This window comes from Pholcus phalangioides, unplaced genomic scaffold, assembly GCF_987345545.1.
Source record: "Pholcus phalangioides strain wild (caught in Gottingen) unplaced genomic scaffold, Ppha-v1.0 ptg000012l_1, whole genome shotgun sequence".
Lineage (NCBI taxonomy): Eukaryota > Metazoa > Arthropoda > Arachnida > Araneae > Pholcidae > Pholcus > Pholcus phalangioides.
Window position 1 is genome coordinate 15,495,782 of NW_028301605.1, and position 25,372 is coordinate 15,521,153.

The window sequence follows — 25,372 nt, forward strand, 5'->3', positions numbered from 1 at the left end:
CAGAGTCAAAGCCGTTCATACTTACCTTCTTTTTACCCTATTTCGTAAGTCAACATCAACATAAGCGATGTGTTAATCTCGAGGGGAAGGACGTGCCATTTGAGTTCATGGAAATAATGAGTTTCTCAAATGATCAACTAGATTCTAGCGAAATGTGTATCCTTTTTTTTTTCAATTCTGTGTAATTATTAGATCAAATAAAAATTTATATGATCAATAGGCTAACCGAGTAATTATGCTATTATGAGGATGTTTTCAATTGAATCATTCAAACCTACCGGTCGCTGAGTATTCATAAAGCTGCTTGTAAATTATGCGATGAAAACAAAAATCAAAACATTTTTCCATTCCATTGTGTTTTTCAAAATGCACAGAACACTCGCAGGATAGCGGTATCAGTTGTGATTTGGTGATATCAGGGCCGTCCTAACGCAAGGGCCATCTCGGATGAATAGGGAAGGGAGGATGGGGGGGGGGGCTCCTTGTTAATGAGATCCAATAATGCAATTTTATAAAAGTATGCAAATTGTTAGGCAGGTGAGAAGCCACTGTGGTGGTCGAGAATGCTCTCTCTCAGACCGTCCATCCCTTTGGGAAAGAGCGCAAACCATCCCAAGATTGGGTCTCTGGGCAGTCAGTGGTGGTCGAGTGAACATATAGTGACAGACTCGCATCATGAAGTCCTGGGTTCGAACCCCACTTTCGCCACAGTGGTGGTCAGATGAAGTTGGAAACTACATTTTCTGTAGTTCCGAACTTCAAGGCTGATCCCCTATAAAAAGTCTCGTCACAGAGAGCTATGGACCTACAAACAGGTACAAATGTAATTCAATCATTAAACTTCACTTCTGAAATATAGATGGCAGCACTGAAAAATCAGGCACAACACTACATACGCACTCAGACTGTTAGGTACACACACACACAGCGAGTTACACTTCCAGCACAGCTCACTAGGTAGTAAATTGCTCATAGATGGTGATAGACCTGAGTTGTGCTCGGATTGGAAGAAAGAAAGCCAAGTGAGAAGGGTCCCCATGATGTCACTTTGCCGTGGAGCCCGTGGTGTTATTGAGATGGCCCTGGGTGATAAATCGATGGGAACTGCTAATGTATAATCCCTTTGTGGTGAGTGAAACATCCAAAAGCATGATGAGAAATCACCAAGAGTGAAAAAGATACATGCTTTTAAAAGTTCTTCTTTCCAAAGAAAAAAATTTCCCATATATATCGGCTGTTAAAATGAAAAATTACCATAAAAACTAACGCTGGTGGAAACAATGACAATCAAAACAGCATTCTTAGACTAAACAAGGGAACAAGATTAAAAATATAACATCTTACACCCGATACCGGATCCATATTGAAAATGAAGCAACATATTATAAAAGGAATAAAAGGTTATAAATAAAAACATGATTCCGCAATGAAAATTCTGGGTTATTAATAAAAATCAGAACTCTTTTGTAAATAATACTATGGTCCCCGCCCCCCATTAAATAAATATTCTCTCGGATATAAATAACTGGGACTCAAAATCTGATGGGTTTTGGTGATGTATCTCGATGTGTGTTGCCAGCTGTGATTTTGCAATATTAATATCTGGCAGTTATTTCCTTGAAGTTGGTGTCATGTGGTTTTCCATCTTGAGTCACGAATGTGAGCTAATTTCCAATTTCAAAAAGTCTCTCCACAGATAGCAGGCAGACCTTTAATCATTGCACTTCACTCATAGTTTGAAAAATATATGGCAGCACCATCATGAACAACACTAGATATGAATTCAAACTGTGGGAACTAAAAAATTGCTTTGGCACCTAAAATTACTAAATTTGTGTCCAAGGACGGCACAAAATATTATGAAATAGCAGAACCACTTATAATCCCCCTCCCCCTTCCCTTTTGTATCTATGATAAAATATATAAAAACAGTTATGTGTTAAATTTGGTTTTGTCTTGTGTGTTTAATTTGTGGTAAAGCCCTATGCTATATTTTTTTAAAATATATGTAGACAGTGATCTCTCACTTATACACCCTCTCACTTTTACGTTTCTCTCAGTTATTAGGTAATTTTCTGCACTCTTCTGTCAAAAATATAGGTAAATAATGCTATTTACTTCCACGCCTCTCTCACTTATGCATCTTTGTTTTTCTTGTTCCCTTGCACCAATGCATAAGTGAGAGATCATTGTAATTGATTTTGCATCTGTTATTTGTATATGATTTTATTAACTTGACATGCAGCCCCAAAAGTTTCTGGTGAGAAACTTGAAACAAAAACTTCACGTTTGAAGAAAACTGCGGTTTCTGTAGTGTTTGGTAATGCAGATAAAGCTGAGTGAGTATTATGCCTTTAGTCATTTCACTGATCAATCGTCTATTTGTTGTGGGAAAACTGACAAGAGTTATGAAAAAAAAGACTTATTTCCATTGTTTTCAATTCAGTTGCTATTCATTTTTATTGTAAGAATATAGGTGGCAGGAAATTAGTTTTTGCTGAATCAATTTTCCCCAAATATTTTACTTGCTATCCTTTTTATACCTGAGCCAAATCTGACTATTAAAAAAAATGTTTTTTTGATTGATTTGTGTTTATCGTATGTCAAAATGACCTTTGAAAAAAAAATTGATTATTTGGGATCGATATCTTCACAAGGACCATTCGAGTTATGTATACATATGTGTATTTCAGTTTTAATTTGAAAAAATGATTATTGAAAACCATTTAAAACTATTGATCATATGAGATGAAGGGTACACCAAAGTATAGAAGGTGAAAGAAAACTAATATACTAATGGTTTTTTTTTACTTGCAGGAAATATCAAAAACAAATCGAAGAGTTCTTAAACCGTGTTCTCATTGATGGTGATGATTTCTGTTGTAGCACTGTACAAGATGAGAAATGTGATGCAAAAAAGAAGAAACGTTTGGTAAATAACTACTGCCTTCCCTTTTGTTTTATATTCAAATTTTAAACCTATTTCTTTTTTTATTCTCTTAAGGTTTATTTTCATTGTGATTGCAGGAGATGGAAGAGTGGAAGCAAAACAGTGTGAATGGCAATCGAAGTCCACAGATGCCACTGTATCCTTTATTATGCATATTTATTGCTTTTATGGTCTTTTTTTTTATTTTAGAAAAAGAAATTCAATTTTGATCTTTTCTTCCAAAATCAAACAAACCTAATTCTAATTTTCAGTGGAGCAATTTTTCATTAGAGTACAATATTTCAGACCTGCTACCTTCTTAATGTGTTACTTGAATGAATGCCTTGTATAATTTCAAAAATTATCTATTAATTCAGGGTGTGTATGGATCTCATTCCACGCATGCAAGCTTGTTGCAAATTTCTCTAATAAGGTATAGTCTAGTGGTGCACAAACTTTTTAAAGCGTGACCCCTTTTGACCAAAAAATTTATTTCCGACCCTACATAGGTTGACCATATGTCCCAGATTTCCGGAATATTCCAATTTTTTGCCAGTAAATATAATGTCCTGAAAGCCCTTTTTGGAATGCTTGTTTCGATTTTGATTATGCGATATTTACTTCCAAAGGTATTCAAATTTTTTTTAATATCATGTAACTATTTACTTAATGTCCCTTATGCAAGATGGAAGTGTAGCGAGGTGTATGGTCCTTGATTTTCATATACAAAGTGATTAAGAAAGAATCATTCGATTTCAAAATGATTCTACACTTCACATTGACCATAAACAAAAATTGTTCATAAAATGTAGACACATTTTCCCCGTGTATTCAAATATTACTTATCATTCTATATTCTGTGTTTTTAATTTTTGAGAAATATACAATTTTGAAATATCGGGTGATTCTCTCCAAGTCACCCTGTAAAAGTACCAACTTGATATCGTCCACCACATGCGCCAGAAGCATGAATGTACAAATTTTCCTTTTTTATCAACTGTTTGGATACCTTGTTTTGCTATCTAAGTTGTACCTGAAACGTGAATGTGTATCCTCCTTATTGAAACACACATTAGAAAATATTTTAGGAAAATAACTTCCATGGGTAGAGTAAACATTCAAACTTCGTTTCCCAAGTTCTTTTTTTTTGCAAGGACATTGCGTATTCATGATTCTGGCATGAAAGAGCCGATATATTGATTATTGAACAAGTAGAATTTTATAAAACTACATTGTGTGATACATGATAATTAGCTCAGCTGAATAAAAGCTTTAGCTTTGGCATATTTTTAAATGAAAATGAATTTCTTATTTGGAAGATTTTATTTTGGAGAATCTCTTGTGCGACCCCCACTCGTTCTCACCCAGGGTTCTAGACCCATGGTTTGCACGCCAATGGTATAGTCCTCCAAGCACAAGATGAGACTGGGCAATATCACATTATGTTGAATGATTCTATTCTTTTAGGTAAAGGGATTGCACATAGAGAATCGCTCATCATCAAATGATCTTTTGCATTTGGCTTCTCTTTTTTAAAAAAGAGTAGAATTGGTATTTTTTTCAGTCTGAAACATCGGCATAACATCCAGAAAATTCAATTTCTCAAAGAGTAGAATTATTTGACATAATGTGATATGGCATGACAAATTCAAGTTTCGTCTTGTGTTTGTAGATCTATATTGTTCTCTTTGAGACTGATTTTCTAAGGCTAAATATATATCTTATATGCTGGCCAAATAAAGTAAATTAAGGAGCAATTAAAAATGATTTTTACATAAGGAAGAAATATTTTTGTAATTCTAAGGCATTCTAATCTCTTCAAAGCATTGGTGCACAAACTTTTGTAATTATACTGGTTTTGATTGGTGCAGAAACGTTTTCAGCATAATTATCAATAATTTGTATATATATCACATTTATCTCTGTCCTGTATCATATTTTAATTCTGAGTTGTTTGGTGGGCCTTAGAGGAATTCTTTAGAGAGCCATATTGGTTCATGGGCAGAAAAGTTTTTGTGTGCACCCAGGCTTTGAAACACATGAATCAAATCTAAATGTTTCCCTATTGACTTCCTTAAAAAAGTAATTTTAATCTTTTTCTTTTTACTTTGATTTTGTGTATATTATTCTTTTTTTCCTATTGTACACTCAATCCCGCTTATAATATTTTTCAAAAACCATCATGAAAAACCCCTTGTAAGCAGTAAAATGCTTTAGACAAGAATCCTCAATGAGAATTCATTGAAGTTGGGAACATGAAGATATATAAGTCGTACTAAGCAAGAAAATGTTCTAAGTGGGAACGTTATAAGCGGGATCAGTGAATATTATCTATGGAAACCCAAACTGCTTTGTGCTCTTGTGTTTTATACATTAATCAATTAATTATTTCAATTCATTATCTTTGACCGATAAAGTTATGATACCACCTTTGATGATACCCTGGAGTATTCGGAAATAAGCAAAGAGGCAGATGATTATCCTGAAGCAGAGTAAGTCAGTTCACCATTTTATACAATTGATTCATATTTTAACGAATACCGTTATGATGAAAAATCTCGTTTTGACAAAAAATGTTCTAATCCCTAGATAAGATTACATAGAAGCAATGAAAAATCCTAGAATTCCTATATAACGAATCTATTTCTCCAATCCCTTGGAGTTCATTATGATGGGATTAGACTGTATTTTATTTTTTTCTTTACTGGTGAAAAACATTATAGTCAGTAATTTTTTAACCATATTCTTCATGCTGAGGGTTTAAATGACAAAAGTTTTCTTTACAGATCAAAAAGATCTTTCACAGAACGTGGTAAAAAAACAAAAACCAACCACTAAGCGTATTGCATCGGTTGCATTCTAGCGAATATAATCAATGCAATAGGCTTATTGCATTTTCAAGTTTTGTAAAAGATCTTTTATCAAACTTTCAGTGTAATCCTGGCCTTAGATTTTTAGTAAGAGAATGTTTTTATGTGATAATATCTGTTTAATAAATTAATTTGGGCCCAATGAAAACCAAAGCTAGTCACATATCTTACGTAGTCTGTGCATTTTTTGGGAGGGAAGCTGGTTCTCGTCATAACATGTTCTAATAGCATTTTATGATGAGCACCACCAGCAAAAAAAACATATACACAGCTTCCTATGTGTATATGTTTAACCCATGTGTTAATAGGGTAATTATTCAGTAAATCTTGAATTTCCAGAATAGAAACTGTTTATTTTTCTGTATTTTGACTGATGAAAAGGTTTGCTTTTTTTCTTTGCTATAAAAGGAAGTAGTTAAGGAGAGAAATGATAGAATTTGAAATTTTCAGTAGTTCTAGCTTTTATATTATCACTATATTCACTTATAACGAGCAACTAATCTCTGTGTTTCTGCCAACTAATGGCATTGAAACTGTTTCGTAGATGAGTGGCAGATAAAATATTGTTATAAGGACCATGTTTTTTGAAATATAAATACCTTGGAAAAATTGTTTTGAATAATTTCAAGACTTATAATATGGCAAGCGTGAAATGGGTTCCAGATAATTGAAGCATATTATATTCCAGTTTAGATCTTATGAGCGTATTAAAAAGGGGATATTAAATTAAATCGCTGAAATCTCTCGACATTCTTTTAAGCAATCCAAATTTTTTTATATGACACAGAACAAAGATTTCTAATGTGATCAGCAAAGTTAAAATTGGTACTATAAATAACTCATAGGTTCTTCTAAGCAATTGGCCATTATTAATACTTTACGTAAAAAAGATTGGATTCTTTTTGTGAGTAAATGAAAGAACAAAACATTTATCGATATTGAGATTAAGTCTATTAATTAAACGCCATTCGTGAAATAAGTACAACTCATTTTGTAGGCAATAACATACATCAATACAATCACACAATACTTTTAAAAATCTTCAGATCATCAGCAAATATGGGCATTAAGACTCAGGAGATTAGTGACAGTAGACCTACCATTGACAAAACCATGTTGATTCGTGGAAATACAGGACTTGATCTGATTGAAATTTTTTTTGTGTAATATTGATTCAACGATTTTAGCGAACAGAGATAAAATAACAACAGGTCTATTCTCAATAGTTCATAGTTCTCAATATCAGAGTTGTCACCTTCTTTGAAGATGGGAACAGCTTTTGCTCTCTTCCACTCGGCAGGAAAAATTTTGGTATTAGTTGATAAATTGAAAATAATTAGTAACGGGAAAACAAATTTTATAGCGCACAAGCTTTAACCATATAAGAAGGAACACCATCCATGCCGAGAGAAGAATAGCCTTTAAGTTTCTTTATTCCATGAATAATATCATCTACAGAAACATTATCAATGGTAATAACATTAGAAGTATTAGGAAAAGCCATATTGGAGAAATAGGTATTATCATTTGTCGACGTACTGGTGATGTAACTAGAGTTAAAAAAATTCTCAAATGCAATTTGCAATGTCAGAAGTAGTAGACAAAAAATTATTATTAAATTTCATATTTAAAGGAACATTTCTATTTTTAATAGTGCAGAAAGACTAAAATTTTTTAGGTCAAGTGATGTAGCAGCGGCAAACAAAAACATTAAATTTTTCTTATAAATTTTGCTTATTTCTTTTTTGGGGGAGAGAAAAAAAGCTAGAACACGAAACACCATTACGAATATTCTGTAAACAATGCAGAATCAGAAAATCTACCGTTTATGATCTTCAGAATTAAAAACAATTTCCCCATTTTTTGGATCTCAACAATGACAATGCTTACAAAATACAGTATGTTTAAAGAATAAGTAAAATGATCTCTTTTTACTAGTAATGTATAAAAATGTAACTTGTGTAAAATTGTAATTTTGTTAAATTCAATGGTATTTAAATTTTAAATTATGGTTTAAAATTAAATCAATATACATGTACATATACAATATACATATACTGTATAAATAACAGATAATTTATTAATTTTCTTTCAAAATAAAATATGAATAAAAATTCTCAAATATGCGTATTACTACTTTATGTATGAAAAATTGGGGAAATAAACAAAATTTAGTCTGTAATCCAGAAAATTCCCTGATTCGGAATCACCCAGGTCCCAAAGAGTCAGGATTAGAGAGGTTCTATTATATCATATTTCCATTTAGTAGAGACGAAGCAGCAAAACAGAAGCTGGATCCTAATTACGCACTCAAACAGACACAAACACTAATTAATTAGCCGCGCTCCAACAAAATATTCACATGCAATAGTAGTAAATTTTACGTTAATGAGATAGATGTATAAAGTCGGGTTAGTCAGTTTCAATCATTGTATGTTCTTAATTTCTTCACGTAGCAATTAGGTGTTTTATTTCTTTATGTTTTATACTGCATCTGTTTGAGATGATTGGAATCATATGTTTTCTATTTTTATTTTATGTTTAACATATTATTTTGTGAAATTTTAGGTCCCAAAAAATGACATGCTTCAATTGCCTTGGGGATCATCACTTGAATGACTGTCCTGAAGATCATGTGGGTAGTCGAATTGCCATCAATAAGCGAGCTGTTATGGAAAATTCTCAGGCAACAATGTTAGTTTCTACAGTAGCTGTAGTATTTATTTTCCATGACTAATTCTTATTCAGGAGTGAAAGAAAATAATCTTAGGGATGAACACTGGAAAATGTTTCATGAAATTAATTACTGGTTACACGTATGCAGAAGCTATCAATTTTAAAAATGAATTACTAGAAATTTTTAAAAACAGATGAAAATGTATTCAGTGCAAGCTTCACAATTTATGTAAAACCAAGCACTTTTCTGAGACACTCTGCAGATGATTTGAACTGTTGTCAAGGAGATTACGAATGATCATGTGCAATTATCACTCTCGGTCAGTTTCCTAAACTTTCTGTCTCATCACCCCTTCTTCTCATTGAAAAATATTTCTTCTCATTGCCCCCCCCCCCCCCCCACCAACTCAAGAAGAAACCCATAGGATCCTATACTAAACCCAAAGCTTTAACCATCCCCCCGGACCCTTCCATCATCCCCAGGGGATGATATTGCCCCTGGGGGGCTGTAGATAATTGCACACTGTAGTTAATTGCTGTAGATAATATTACACTGCTGTAGATAATTGAAAACATAGATGAAAAAATGTTCAGAATAGATTTTAACAGGTGTTTTTGTGGTCATGATTGCCAGTGAAATGAATTGGTAGGAAGGCATGGTTATTAAGCTCTGTAGGTTCTGGTCTAATTAGCGATGATAATGAATTGTCTCAATTGCAATGGGGAAGGGATTCTGCACTCAGGAAAGGAGGGGTCCAAATAATTAGTCCTCAAGTCCACAAAATGGCTAAAAGAACAAAAATGATCAAATGGGGTGGTTTAATTAATATTTAGAGGTGAGATAGTAATGAAAATAAACAATTAGTATGTTAATATTTTGCCTAAACTAATTACGACTATTTTCACTGTGGAAACAGACGATATCATACTGATGATGCTCAACCACTTGAAAAGAATGGCAGTATATGTCCTGGACGCATTAGGTGAGTACGTGTGCTGTTGTACCAGTTTTATATGCATTTATATGCATACACACAAATCTGCATAATTTGATGGTGATTAAAAATTAAAAGAAAAATGTCATGATTAAGTGTAACCATAAATGATAAATACCATCTAGGTAAAAAAATCTAGTTTCTCATTAGTTTTTTAGCAATTTTGAAACAAAAATCTAATTTAAATTAAAATGACAATATAACTTGAAATGCTTAAAAATTTTATGCAGTCAAAAAATTATAATTAACATTTATTTATCTATTTTTAACTTCTTTTTTATGTTGAAACCTATAATCCCACATAAAGTCGTGTATTCAGTTTTGAGAGTTTTATGCCATGATAGCTTTAATTTATTTAAAATTCTGTTTGGATTTCACAGTTTTGACCTTAAACTTTTACTCATAACGTGAACAAAAGCAGCCTGTGATCAATTTAAAAGGGTCTCACTCAAAGAAAACAAAGCATTTTTGAATGTAGCAGCTTATACAAGGATATTTTACTCTCAATGTTGTCCAATAGCTAATTCCTTCACTGTTAGTTCTAAAAGAAACACACAAAAAGTATTTAAAACGCTGTCACCTATCATTCTAAAAACTATTTAATTAAAAAAAATTATTTTCTCTCTAAGTCTGTCTTAGTTTTTTAATGTCAGGGCAAATTTTTCATGCACTGCGAGGGTGGAGATACAGGGGTTCTTGAAGAGAGCATCAATGATGTTGACTAACTGATTTAATATATGTTGTACAGTTGGAACACATTATAAGGACTCCACATTATAGTGACTTTCACATAACAACGATTGACACAATAAGTCCTAAATTTTTTTCATGTAGCAGCCCCAAAGCAGAATATGCCAAAATGTGTGACGTACGTCACAGAACAATCTGTGCTATTGCAGAACAATCTGGAAGAATTTTAAGAAATAGTGTAGAAAAATTCTATTATGTATATGCAAATTTTTACCGCAGAACATTTTCAGTCAGCTGAGGGCTCGTTGCAGAACATCGCAAAACATTCTGCTTTGGGGCTAGCAGCTATCCGATACGTTTTCTGTTTGATGCAATGACGACCCAATAGCTGAGTTTTCATTTTCGGAGGAATGGTAGGGTGTGTTTTAACAAGTGTTGCCTATATAGAACTTATATTATTAATCATGTGTATTATCTAATATTAATAACCTTCTCCCCACCCATTTAAGTCTGTTTTTGTAGCCCTTTAAATCTGCCTCCTCCTGTGAATATGCTGATATGCTAAACAAAATTTTTTTCATAATTTTACTATAAAAATTGGCTGACTTCAGCTAATTGAAAAAAACTTCAGTATATTTTTTTCCCTCTCAGTCTGAACCTTAGAAACGCTCTTGATTTGAAACCCAACCAGCTTCCGCTATACATTTACCATATGAGAATCCTAGGATATCCTCCTGGCTGGATGAAAGAAGCAGAAGTTGAGCATTCCGGACTCAGCGTATATGACAGTAATGGAAAAGGTGAATTAATATATACTTTCATATCAATTTTTTTTTCTTCAAGAAAGTAATTGATGAAGTTTAAATGTATTCCCCCCCCCCCCATTCCATCATTTCATTTAATTATTGTAAAAAATTTTTAGTACAAAAATTTGCTGTATAAACTCAATTTATTCATATAATATTAATTTCTCTTTCATCTTTGATGCTGTGTTGTGTATGATGTCTATGTGCAGCTGTTGAGGATGAAACCGACAGCAAAGACAATTCAAGTAAGTCCTTAGTTTTATTTTTACCATAGTTTTCTTGCATGTAATTCACAGATTATTATAATTTATTATTAAAATGAGCATCAATTTTAGAATTTTTTAACAGATTTTGACAATAAATGATATATAGCATACCACGTAATACAAAAGAGTCCTGGATGAGCACTGTAATTTTCCATATTCACATTTGTCTGTTGAGCATCACGTGAACACCACAACCAAAGCCAAAAGTCTGTCTTAATGAGTTAAGGGGCCAGGCTCAAGCATTTTTTGGGGCTATTGTTTTTTATTTTAATGAAAGACGAAATTAAAAAAAATATATACATGTTACGGTAAAAGTGATAAATCCTGTTATTATACATAACCAGTTATTGTGCATAATTGTCAAGCACTTTAGTAAGTTTGATACATTTCCTCAAATTTATCAATTTTACTGGCGATTATGCATAATATCCAATCCAAGTGTCACGTCATTGGTAAAACATGATAAATCATACCATATAATATACTATACATGGTAATTCATACATGTATTGTATCATTATATATGTGGGTACGATCCTAAAATTTGTTATTATATCGGGTTCCCACTACATTCATCCCACATACTGGACTCATTTTTAATTTTTTTTTAATATTTATCAAATTCACCAATTACATTAGAGTATTATGTATAATCAGAGATAAAGGCAATAAATTTTAAGTATTTATCAAATTTACCAATAGCACTTGGGTATTATGCTACATTCACAGGTAGAAGTGATAATTTTTTTATCAAACTTATCAAGACGATAGATAAGTATGCATAATAACTGGTTGTTATGCTATTATGCATTTTTAACACATTTACCATAACACTTACATGAATTAGTGAAACCCTTCTAAAGGGGTATATTATAATTTAAAGGGCTGTTATTTGATTTGGGTCCATTTGTGAAGATGCTACTGACTAAAGGAAAGACATTTACATCACAAGATCATGAAAAACTTTCATCCTCTGGCCAGAAGCAGATTAAGGTCGGTTGAGGCCCCGGGATATATGAAATGCCCTGTGTATGTGAAAATATTGGGCCCCTTATATATATATATATATATAAATTAGAAAAAAATTTAAATGGGGGTTTTTTGGGACCCTTCAGAAGCTGGGCACGGTGTGCCTGCTATTAAAGCTGCCTCTGGTTGGGGGTTATTACAAGTAAAGATTCCAAAGTGAAACTCCTTGCTCTTCTATATCATTCCGATAAGTTCATTCCTATAAATACTCAAGCCTTCAATATTAAATAAGTAAGATTATATCTTTGAAAAGAATTGTAGCGGGCTTGAGAACAGCTGTGGGAAGAAACGTTTGAGTTTCTACTGTTTCTTATGGGGAAGTTTGATTCAATATATATACAAGTGTTTTGAATTACAAGTACATTCATGAAACTAATTATGCTCATAAACAGAAGTTCCATGGTTTTAATCTTGAGAGAACCCATCTTTCACACATTGACTCTGTACCTCCTTGCCAGGAAAGTTTCATATCAAGAAAGAGCAGGTTTCAAACTTGTTGAACTTTGAACATCCTTTACTATGATAGAAAAAATATCTTATCTACCTGGACTTACAGCATTCATAATGCTATGGAGTAATTGCAACTTCCACATCTTTCCTGCGCATGTATTAATGTATTAGAGCATTTATACAGAATGGGCAAAAAGTCTGTATAAACTTTAAAAATTCATAAAACTGGAAAGATAACCGAAATAAAAAGCGGTTTTCGGGGTTAGCATTGCTAGGTCACAGAATTTTTTTAAGACAGGAAAAAAATAACTAACAAAAACAGCCGATAGGTGGCGCTGGTACGAGCGAATTCGGCAAATGAGACGGTTATAAGAACTTGTGCTCCTTCACTGTTGGGAACCGTATACGTGGACCTGCTGCACTCTGCAGTTGCTGGATTTGTTACTCACCTACAATGTATTATTCCTTGTGGTGGTGATCATGTGGAACACATGCTGCTGTAATAAATGATTTGGAGGCATTCTGTTCATTATTTGCATATCTTTTCTTTAACTTGTGTACATCAGTGCCACCTATTGGCAGCTTTTTAGTTTTTTCTTCCTGTCTTAAAAAAATTCCTGTGACTTAACGATGCTAACCCTGGAAACAGTTTATTTCGGTTATTTTTCCGGTTTTTATGAATTTTTAAAGTTTTTACGCCCTTTTTGCCCACCCTGTATAAAGATAAAGGGGAAGAACTGCTGATATAGATGCAGTCATCTTAACTCTACATTATGAAATCATGTAAATCTTAGTGTCATCATTGTACGATAAATTGAGTTGCAGTGAAACCTCGTTACAACAATACTCAATATAATAATGAATACCTCTACAATGATATTTTTCAAGTCTTATTTGGAAATGTCTATACTCTGATGTTAAACTGATGCCTCTTGATGTAGTGCTAATCCTTCCAATGGTATTTTTTCTTGGTCTGCAGAGTATCGTTATATTGAGATTTCGCTGTATTATAAAAATAGGCGATATTTAAGATTTCAATCTTTCCTTTTCTTTTGTGAAATATAGAACGGTTCAACGGTGTAAATTTCATTGAATTTCCTGGTTTTAACACTCCTTTACCTGAAGGTTATCATGATGTAAGTATATATATTATATATATATGGATTTTTTTTATTTCAGTTGATTTTTATTTTAGTGCAGTTGTAATAGATAATAAATGAATACGATAGCTATCACACCCCCCTTGAGTGAGAATTGTCGATGGCTAGCATAATGCTCCATTTTTTTTTGGCCAATTACTAACAATTTTGGTCTATTTAACTCCATTGCTCCCCCCCCCCCCACTTGTTGCACGAAATTTTCAAATTTTGTGCATCAAATGGGACTTAAATAAATAAAAAATTTTCAAATTTTGTTCTAGTTTTTCGATGTATCTTTTGATGCAATTAAGTTATTATATTCCCTTGAGATAGTGGGGGAAAATCCTTATTTTACTTTAATTTATGAAAAAAAATCCATACTTCACAAAAATTCCTTTGATATTTTTCTCTGTGAGGGTTCTTTATACGGAATTTGTATCCATGGGAAAATCTCCCTATTTTTTTTCTCTCCGGTGATCAGTTATGGCAGTGTGATATATTGAAGTAATTTTTCTTTCTTGTCCATTGAAACAAAAACTGTTGTACTATTTGTTGTGACTTATACTATATGCAGGGTGATTCAAAAAAGCATTGCCAAACTGAATTGGCAATTCAGGCATACAATAACTATCAAAATTACACAGGAACATAGGTGCTCAAACGCCATCGGGAGCCGCTACAGGGAGTTGCGGCACACACTTTTAAAATGCAGCAAGCATAGTCATAATTTTGACAACTAATAATACATTGGGGTATAATAATAATTATTATTTATTACAATAAATACATTGGGGGCCACACATATACTCAGAACATGCATTATGGCATGTACTGATTCGTCAGAAATTCCGCAGAGGAATGTACAAGGTGCATGTACGGTTAAATAGTGGTAGTAGCAAGCATGCAGTCCATGTGGAATCGCTAATGAATAGATACATGTCTAAATGTGTGTTCTGGGTGTATATGTGGTCCCTAATGTATTTATGTTGCCCAAATTTCGACTTCACATGCTTTGCTGAGTTCAGGATTGCTTTGAAAGTGTGTGATGCAACAACTCTCTGTAGTGGCTCTGGATAACGTTTGCTCCCCTATGTGATTTTGGATTGTGATCGTATGCCTGAATTGCTCTTTCATTTTGCCATTGTTTTTCTGAATCACAATATATTTGGAGGGGGTTGAACTTTACTTCTCTTAATAATATATGTGTACCCATGTATTTAATTTCAGGAATGGAAGCAGCTACGCATGATGCCTATGCAGTCTCATCAGCAATTGAGTGAGGCTCTGAAACATTCGTGTGTCATGGTTAGCATTTTGTTTCCACAATCAATCGTGAAAAATTAAAATAATGTGTTGTAACATCTGTTACCTTGATAAATTTTGTATGTGAATCATGAGTTTGAAAAAAAAAAGTGAAATGTGAGGTTAAAAACCTGCTTTTTATTGATTTGAATAACTGTCGTGAGAACAGAGTTAAATGATGATGTCTGATTCTGTTGAGATAGGAATTGTATGGAATGCATATTTTATATGATTGGCTGGAGGATGTGCTCTTCTGCTTTAGAACCATGCTCTTCAAATGTAGAATGATATTTAAAATACTTGAAAGACAGAATGGTGATCTTAATTTCTTACTCCATACAGGGTGATTCAAAACTCAAAGTACAAACTTTTAGAGGAAGTAGAAACACAAAAACAAAACAGAATCACATAGGAATGTATGATCGGAAACCCCTATTTGATCAGCTGGAGGATAAATAAAAATGCAGAAATGACAAGCCAATAATGAGTGGAAAAACTTTATTTATCTATACCTTACACACGAGAACAGTATGTGTACACGTTAAGTTTCACAACAAGTGCTCAAAGTTCTTACCATCCACTTTGCATGAATCAGCAAACTTCTGCAAAATGCTGGGTATTTTTGAAATGGTTCAACAATCAATGCATTGCCGTTGTGAAGCATGCATAACTGTGGATGGTAAGAACTCTTTGACAACTTTTTGTGAAACTTAACATGTACACGTACTATCCTCATGTAAAGTATCACTAACTAAACAGTTTTTCCCCACCCATTTATTATTGGCTTGTCATTTCTGCATCTTCGTTTATCCTCCAGCTGATCAGGTTGGGGTTTCCAGTCATATATTCCTATGTGATTCTGTTTTGTTTCTGTGTTTTCTACCTCCCCCAAAAGTGGAGTTTTGAATCACCCTGTATACTCACTTAAGCATTGCCCAGGTTCTCTAGCAACGTAGAGGAAAAACTATGTGGAATCGTTCGTTGCAGTTAACATTGATTGGGACCGGCTAGCAATGGTTACAGCTCTATATATTACTTTGCCCAGTGAGCGTGGGAAATGACTTTTGAATATTTACTCTACCTGTGTTGCTCTGTTGAAGTTATTTTCCTAAAATGTTTTGTAACTTGTTTAAATAGGGATTCACGTTCGTGTTTTAGGCAAAACTTGAAATAAAGTATCCAGCGAGCTGATAGGAAAAAAAAAGTGAAAATTTTCACATTTGTGCTTCTAGCATGAGTGGGATGATATATATAGTGATGTCTTTTTTTTCTTTCAGAATTCCCCAAACTACAAGAAAAGGAAAAATACTCAATCTCAGACGTCTGATTCTGATGACAGCATTAAAAGAAAGAAAGGTAAAAACATAGTTAAATAAGTGCTGGTGAAATTTGATTAATAATTAAATTTTGAGGTTACCAAAGCTATCAAATCCTATGTAAAAAAAATTTTAACAGCTAATCCATGCTCAAGTTTTTCTGATATACAGTAGAATGTATATCTGTCTTAATTGATGAAAGAGAAAAATATTTCGAGTAGAGAGTTTTATGTTATGTAAATGAAAAAAATAAGAAGTGTGGGCCAATAATTTTGATTGAAAAAATAAAAATAGTATATTTTACTGCATGATCAAAATCTCTTCTGTGGTCTTCGGCTTCCAATATCATGGTTTCACTGACTCAATTTCTTTTTTCACCCTCTGCATTCCATAAACCATCATGGCAATACTCAGATTTACATGAAACTGCATTTACTAAAAAATACAGGTGAGGTAAGTGGAACCGCTTTTTTCATTGATAGCACCTATGTTGGAGAAGTCGACAAAACCTCTTGAAAGTATGACAGCGGGTTCTTTGACTCATTGTTTTTTTAGGGCTAGTGCTTCAACCACGTTTTGTTCACACACAATGTCCCATTTTCAAATTTTATTTTTTAGTGGAGTGTTGGTTCCACTTGCCCCTCCCTCCAAGGAGAAATATGGAACCTGATGCAGATTATGCTTTAAAATCATTCATAAACTGATGATTCATAAATGGAAGAGGTTTAAACATAGGGAAAAATTCATTTAAACTATAGTTTCCCAACCTTCAGAAATTTTTTTCTCCCATCACCCCAATGCAATCTAACCCATAGGATCCTATGTTATATCTGTAGCTTCTACCGCCCCCAGGGGGCATGAACACCCACATTGGGAATCACTGATTTAAACCATATAAAGCTCAAACATTTTATTATTTTTATATAAAAAGTTAATTTACAACTTTAGTATGCAGAAAACTCACAATGTTAATTACAGTAAAACCCCTCTGAACGGACACCTCTCAGATGCGATCACCTTTTACGACCAAATAATAATTTCTTTTTTTATAATAAAAGTGTGCATTTCAAACTCTTGATTAATAGTCACCCCTCTTTTACAAACAAATTTTTTTCTCATGCCGGTGACCGCAAAAGAGAGGTTCTACTGTAATAACTTTGGAATATAGAAAACTCACAATTTAAAGATATTCCCCACCCAATAAATATTATCTGGTATTATGTGAGTCAAATGAGAAACTTTTTCAAAAAAATGTGGGAGTATAGAGTTAGGGTAAATGCATTGGTTTCCACTTGTCTCATCACAGTGAAAACATGGGGAAAATGTTAACTTCTTAATTTGTACTTTACCTAAAGAGATACCATAATTATATTGAAATGACAGATAAAGTAATTGGAAAGAAATTGGCACCTAAATATTGATGTTTGGCTAACTTGTACTTTCAGAAATAGAGTAATAAATGTACAGGGCACAACACGTAGTGCCTTGACCACGAACCTATAACTTCTCCATATGAAAGCTCCTTGTAACCTTGTATGAGCAGCTATCATACCAATTATATTTGTACTGAAAAATAGAGTTAGTATGAAAGAGAGAAAAATTCTACAAGAGATTGTTCCCAGATGCTAATTGAATTTTAAAAATCGTGTGGTTCCACTTGCCTCAATTTACCTTATTCGTGTCACATATTTGTCATTTAACTTTTTTCCCAGTGAATGCATTTTAATTCACTGCAGATTTGCAGTAGCCTTTTATTTCTTGTCCAAAGGAACTTTTTAAGTCAACCATAATCTGTATTCTTTGGCAAAGAATTAATGGTACCATTCAATACAACAGATTATGGTCATTAGATTTCGATGAAACATAGTTGCCTTATTTTAAATGATGGTAAAATTTACCTAGACTTATGTCTTTTCCGACTTATAAGGTTAGTCTTGGAATGAATTACAGATGTTGGTCTGACTGTATTATTGAACTTATTCATCAATATCAGGACGAGTAGGTTCCCTCACTTTTATCACTCTTTTGTACTTCTTCCAGATGGTTTCTTTGTTACTGATTATTGTTCTGTTGTAGAAAAATAATGTTCTTGGTCCATCTTTACATTTATGTAATTAAATTTGAAGAAACGAAAGTGCAAATATTTCTACACATTTCCTCATTACATGTATATTTAAGTTCTGTGCTTTTCCAATAGTGATAATGTTGTTTTTAATGTATTTCAGGAATAGATGATGCAGGGGAAAAGAAAAAAACTGAAGAATCACTAATGCAATCAGACATAGATAGTGAAAAGGTGGACAATGTGGATGAAAGACCTTCATCCGTTGTTGCGGGATCACCCCTGATCGACACAGGAAATCCCTACAAGAGATTGCCGGACTGTAGCAAATTTTCCGCAGACATCACAGAGCATCTTCCATATGAGAACTTGCCGGATGCAGTTGGGGCTTATGACAGGAAAATGCGTGGTGTGTTGGACCAGGTTAGGCTCGATATGAATAGGCTGCTAGAAAAGTCTCCAAACAAATGAACCTCAAAGCATCTGAGTGTGGTACAGTAAGGTCCCTCTCAACGGACCCCCTCGGATGCGGTCATCTCTCTTTTACAGACAAATTTTTTTTCGTCCTGTCTGTGTCCACAAAAGAGAAGTTTCACTGCATTTATTTTACTGTACTGTCTAACATGTTAATTTTATTGTTCCATGTTCAAAAAGGGTTGCTTTTATTTCTCGCAGTTAATCGGTACTACATGAACCATACAAAATTAATGTTACTTAATCATATGATTTGCGATCAGTTCATATTAATTCATGAAAATGGGATCATTACAAGTGGATCGCTTACTTAATACCAAACTCTCCATGAAATATTCGATCAAAAGTGATTACCACCCAAGATGTTAATACTGATGTAAAAGTATTTAATATCAATGACTGTACATCAGTAAATGTATTACATTGTTACAAAATTCACCAATTTTTTTTAAATTATTGGATAGTCTCTGGGGTTTTGATTATTGCATACACTTGTTATAGAGATTCAGATAAAATCTTTGCGAAATGTTTTTAGTTTTACTAAGATCTATCATGTGTGAATCTGTTATAAGATTATACTGAATGCAAGTGTTAAAGAATGTATTTGCGTCAATATATTACTTTTTTTGGGATGTATATATCTGTCATTTATATTCATTCTGGTTATCAATAAACTTTATATTTTTTTCGTCTTTACAGTATTTCTTAGTCATTTCAACTGCAGAATTTTTCAAAATTCATTTAAAGCTCATCAGCATTATTGTTTAACCATATTCCTCAAATTGTTAATGTAATCTATGAGTTTTTAGTGTGGGTTTTCATGGTAATGGGTTCTGCTGGGCCAGTATATGTTTTATAAATGTGGGAAAGGAGGGTTGTCCATTAGTTTATGCTGTTTTTTTCCCCCAACCTTTCTCTGAATTTTTAATTCAAATATCTCGGCAAATATTTCACTTGTAAACAATTTTTGTTTTTGGTCTCACACACACAGGAAAGACAAGTCAACAACTTTTTAATTGGAAGTTAGAGGGCGGAACCATGTAAAAATTTAGATTTTATTCTATGACACACCCTAAGACAGCAATTCGCTGATTGACTTTCCGATGCTTCTCTTTTCTGCATCGGGGTCTTCCAACACATACGTAGCACATAAAGAGCCAATTTCCTGGAGTTAATGCTTACTTTACTAATGCAAATTCACCCCTATCGGTAGAGATAGGTATATATCACATAGAGAACTTCAAAATTAGGCTTTTAAGATAAATTTCGATCTGTACTCATCTCATTGACTGAATAAAAGTGTACAAGTGGCAGAAAAAAAATCTAAACGGTTTCTATAATTTCACTCATGAAGTTTGTCAAAATGACACACCTGGTAAACCTATGTGTTAAAATTGGAACTATGCCTCTATGATGAACAGTTAACAAGATAAAGGCCACATTAGAACTTGCAAGGACATCCTGTATCAAATATATTTTTGTAATATATATATACTAATATATCAAGGTGTCTTAAGTTTCAACTGATTTGATTCTGAAATTTTCAACAGTTCCGGAATTATTTCTTTCATAAATTTTTATTGGTGCTGGAACAATATAAATCAATTATTTTTTATTTTTAAATCATCAATTCTAAATTTCCATTACATGTCAGATAAAAAATTTCTAAGTTTTGCTAGTTTTGAGATGATATGGTTCAAATTTAAAATTTTTTTCAGTTCTGAATTTTCATCGGTTCAAAATTTTGTGTTAATTTACACTGAAGAGCCAAAAAAACTGGTCACCTGCCTAATATCGTGTGGGGGCCCCGCGAGCCAGCAGAAGTGCAGCAACACGACGTGGCATGGACTCGACTATTGTCTGAAGTAGTGCTGGAGGTAATTGACACCACGAATCCTGCAGGGCTGTCCATAAATCCGTAGGAGTAAGAGGGGGGTGTAGATCTCTTCTGAACAGCACGTTGCAAGGCATCCCAGATATGTTCAATAATGCTCATGTCTGGGGATTTAGGGCCAGCGGAAGTGTCTAAAGTCAGAAGAGTGTTCCTGGAGCCACTTTGTAGCAATTCTGGACGTGTGGGGTGTCGCATTGTCCTGCTGAAATTGTCCAAGTCCGTCGGAATGCACAATGGACATAAATGGGTGCAGGTGATCAGGCAGGATGCTTACGTACCTGTCAGAGTCGTATCTAGATGTATCAGGGGTCCCATATCACGCCAACTGCACAAGCCCCATACCATCACAGAGCCTCCACCAGCTTGAACAGTCCCCTGTTGACATGTAGGGTCCATGGATTCATGAGGTTGTCTCCATACCCGTACACGTCCATCAGCTCGAAGCAATTGGAACCGAGACTCGTCAGACCAGACGTGTTTCCAGTCCTCAACAGTCCAATGTCTGTGTTGTCGGGCCCAGGAGAGGCGTAATGCTTTGTGTCGTGCAGTCATCAAGGGTACACGAGTGGGCCTTCGGCTCCGAAAGCCCATATCGATGATGTTTCGTTGAATGGTTCACACGCTGACACTTGTTGATGGCCCAGCATTGAAATCTGCATCAATTTGCGGAAGGGTTGCACGTCTGTCACGTTTAATGATTGTCGTCAGTCGTCGTTGGTGCCGTTCTTGCATGATCTTTTTCCGGCTGCAGCGATGTCGTAGATTTAATTTTTTACCGGTACACTCGTGAAATGGTCGTACGTGAAAATCCAAATTTCATCGCTACCTCGGAGATGCTATGTCCCATCTCTCGTGCGCCGACTATAACACCACGTTCAAACTCACTTAAATCTCGACGACCTGCCATTGTAACAGCAGTAACCGATCTAACAACCATGCCAGACACTTGTGTTATATAGGCGTTGCCGACCGCAGCGCCATACTCTAATTGGTTCCATATCTCTTTATTTGCATACGCATGCCTGTACCAGTTTTTTTGGCTCTTCAGTTTACATTTAATATATTATGTCTATTTCAAAGTAAATATTTTCTAGCATTATATTTATATATTATATTATTTTCTAGCATGAATAATCCATGAATCCCTCCCCCCACAAAATGTATAAAATCAGTGCTAAGGATCCTCAAAATTATTTTCCCACCAGGCCTTGCATCTGATAAAAGCAACACCATGGTTCCCTTCCAACTCTACTCTTCATAATGTCTGAACAAAAAAAAATTTTTTTTAGCTTAAGGAAAAAATCCTGTTGTAGAACACTTGAAAAAAAAGCACTATTCAACATTTTGAAACCAGTTATGTGAAGGAAAAACGGTTATCCTGTTTCCATTCCCTTTCAAGCGAATGGGTCAGACATACACTTGGGATTTTTTTCAGGTATAGTTGGTTATCTATTGGTTATTGTTATCCCACGCATGATCCACATTCAGTGGTGTGCTGTATAAAAACATTTAAGAAATGCATTATAATTTCTGAATCCTATGATGAATTGAAAAATACTGTTAATGTAAGCATTTATTGAAATCGTGTCTGAAAACATACATTTTTTTCCATAATCCGATACCAAAAAAACAAAGATGTAACCACATATACATACATATTATATAACTATATTTTACATACAAGTTCATAATAAGCCATAGGTGGCTATAACAACAGGAAGCATCAGTTTCATAACAATCACTTGCTGTAACACTTGTATATATCCAAATTCATCGCAGTTTCAAAAACAAAAAAAGATAATTTATCTAAAGGCTATGTATTGCGATAATAAAAATTCCCTCTTCACTTCAGAAACGTGTTTTATGTCATGGCTATAGAAGTATTGCATGCTCGTCCAACAGGAAGAAGTCTCGAAACCATCATTAGTTTTTGTTTTCAGAAAACAGTGTTTGTTCTTTGTTTCCTCATAATGAGAAACATAAGCAATAGGTTTCAAAATTTTCTTCCTTGTCAGACAGCGAAATGGCAGAGATTTTCAAGAACATTTACTACAAAGTTACTTTAATTCATTCATAAAGTTCTCCAAAGTAAAGAAAAATAATTAAATCAGACAGTAAGGTAATATACACATCCAAACCATAATATGCCTATAATCCCTTCCGGTTGTAATTATCGATGATGCAAATACGGGAAAAAAGGAGAGAGATTGGAAGATCTCTTCAGATCGCAAGTACAATGTAATTTGTGTTTTGACCATGAAAGTTATATCTAGAGCCCGGAGGTTCAGGCAAAATGCCATAAATGTCTTCTTTTTTTGCATATTTTCAAACTTTTTGGTGAAAATACTTTTTTGAGACGTTCCTGCCATAAATGCCTATTTTAACTGTCTTAAGTTTATTAGTGAATTTCAGAGGCCATAATCTGAAATTTTTTTGCGATATTTTGAGCATTGCTCAAATATCTAAGATATTTGGATATATATAATATTCAAAAATATATATCCATATAAATCGTCCAATACCCATTCGCAATATATTTTAAGCATTGCTCAAAATATATTGCTAATTTCCAACTCTTAGTACTGATTACCATCAGAATTCCCCCCCCCCCCCATTTAAACAGGAATAAGTTTTCTGAGAAATAGGGAACTTGGTGTTGCCATGCATTAACTTTGCATTGAATGGATGGTGTTAGGCGTGAATGATTTTGTTTCAAATGAAGGTACTCCATGTTAAAAAAGCAGAGGAAAATTAGAAATTTGTTTCTCTACATACTTCACATATATCGCTCAGACATTGTATAATGTATAGCTGACGGATGACTGTCCCAAGAGGTCATTAGTTGACATCATGCCTCACACAAGATGGGGTAAGGGCAGACTGGGACTATATGTTTTTTTACACCATAAATGCACTGAAAACAAATACGACTGTTTATTTTACCTACATATTTAGTATTCAATTATATTGACCAAAGTTGCCCCTCAGAAATGTGTGACAGATGCGGCCACACAGGACCCATGCTTGTAGTCCTGCATATGTGGTAATATTAAAAAAAGTTTTTACAACAATAGAACAAGGTAGCTATGTTTCAACTGTAGAAATGACAATGATTATTCCAAATAATACAACACATAAGCGAGAATTATTCACAACTCGAAGGAGCCCCCACAGGTCATTTTCTCTATGAGCTCCACGTTTAGTAATGGTGACCCAGGAATTGACCGAATCCTGAGGGTCTACCAACACTATTTTAGGATTGAAATCAATGTTACTCTTATAATATAGTGCATTATTATAAACAGTAATTAAAATGGCAGACAGATTAAGTGCAACCAATTTTTCAACTAGTTTTTGGACCCTTAACACCTTATATATATATATATATATATATATAATCTTTAGTTATTTTTCCTTCCTCTCATAAATTGTAAATGCCTTTTTTAGTGCATATTTTAGGCATTTTTAATGCCTTATTTTGGCCATTTTTAATGCCTAAACTTCTGAGCTCTAGTTATATCATGTGCTTTTATATTCTGAAAATGTGCAAGAGCCAATATTGAATACAATTTAACCACTTCTCATAAATAAAGACCTAATGCATTGGTTCTCATCTTCATCAGAGAAAAAAGGAGCACAGGTATTACTTATGAACACATTTCGCGCAAGAGGCTGATTTTTGAACTTCTAAATTTATCACAGCTCAATAAGCACTGAACACTACCCAATTTATACATAACATATTAATATAAAATATATATATATATATGTACAAGAAAATCCAATGTCATCTGAAAGTGCAAATTCAATGGATGTAGTTGATAGATCAGTGAATTTCTTTCAATAGCATAGTGTTCAATTAACAAAAGTGTATTGAAATATCATTTGGAATCTGCTTTGAGTTAAATTTCGACACTGAATTTTGTGAGGTTTACAGAAATCCCGATTTTATTTTTTTTTAGCGAAAAAGATTCACCCTTGTGATGGCTATAGAAACCTCATTTATATACCATATAGCCCAACACAGGGGTGCACAACCTGCAGGCCAAATGCAGCCTGCAAAAGGGTTCGATTGGGCCCACAAAAGATCTTCATGAAAAAATACATTGCCCCCCCCCCCCCATTTCTGTTCTCCCTAACTTTGTTCCATAATTACATTAGCATAATATGTATTTTACCAAGTTTACTTGAATACCCATAAAACAAATGGTTTTCAACATGGAGCCCTAAACTATTCAAAGTGGGATAGGGATAAAAACGAAATGAAGGAAAAGCTATGAGAAAGTAATGTTTAATTTGTAAAGAGAGACTCGCTACTTGGACAAGGACACAACAGAAATGGCACATGGTCAAAAGGGAGACGATTTAGGGCTGTCCTGAAAGTAGCATGGGCCTTGGGCAAAGTGATATTCCAGGTACTTCCTGGCTGGAAGTATCAGCATTCAATCATACTTATTCTCTAAAAGACCATAGT

The 25,372-nt window shown here is 33.9% G+C and overlaps 1 protein-coding gene across 2 annotated transcripts; it reads left to right on the forward strand.

Moving 5' to 3' along the window:
* The first annotated feature begins 26 nt into the window (after positions 1–26).
* Positions 27–19,703, forward strand: LOC149079650 (uncharacterized). Of its 2 annotated transcripts, none has more exons than XM_089240257.1 (13): positions 27–156; positions 2,246–2,339; positions 2,818–2,932; positions 3,028–3,086; positions 5,347–5,421; positions 8,368–8,493; positions 9,393–9,458; positions 10,812–10,960; positions 11,176–11,211; positions 13,777–13,847; positions 15,078–15,155; positions 16,430–16,508; positions 18,694–19,703. In XM_089240257.1, the coding sequence occupies exons 1-13, from the start codon at positions 108–110 to the stop codon at positions 18,999–19,001; spliced, it is 1,305 nt and encodes a 434-aa protein (XP_089096383.1). In that variant the 5' UTR covers positions 27–107; the 3' UTR covers positions 19,002–19,703. The 2 variants fall into 2 exon arrangements, with proteins under 2 accessions (XP_089096383.1, XP_089096384.1); XM_089240258.1 differs by having other exon boundaries at positions 2,255–2,339.
* The last annotated feature ends 5,669 nt before the right edge of the window (positions 19,704–25,372 follow it).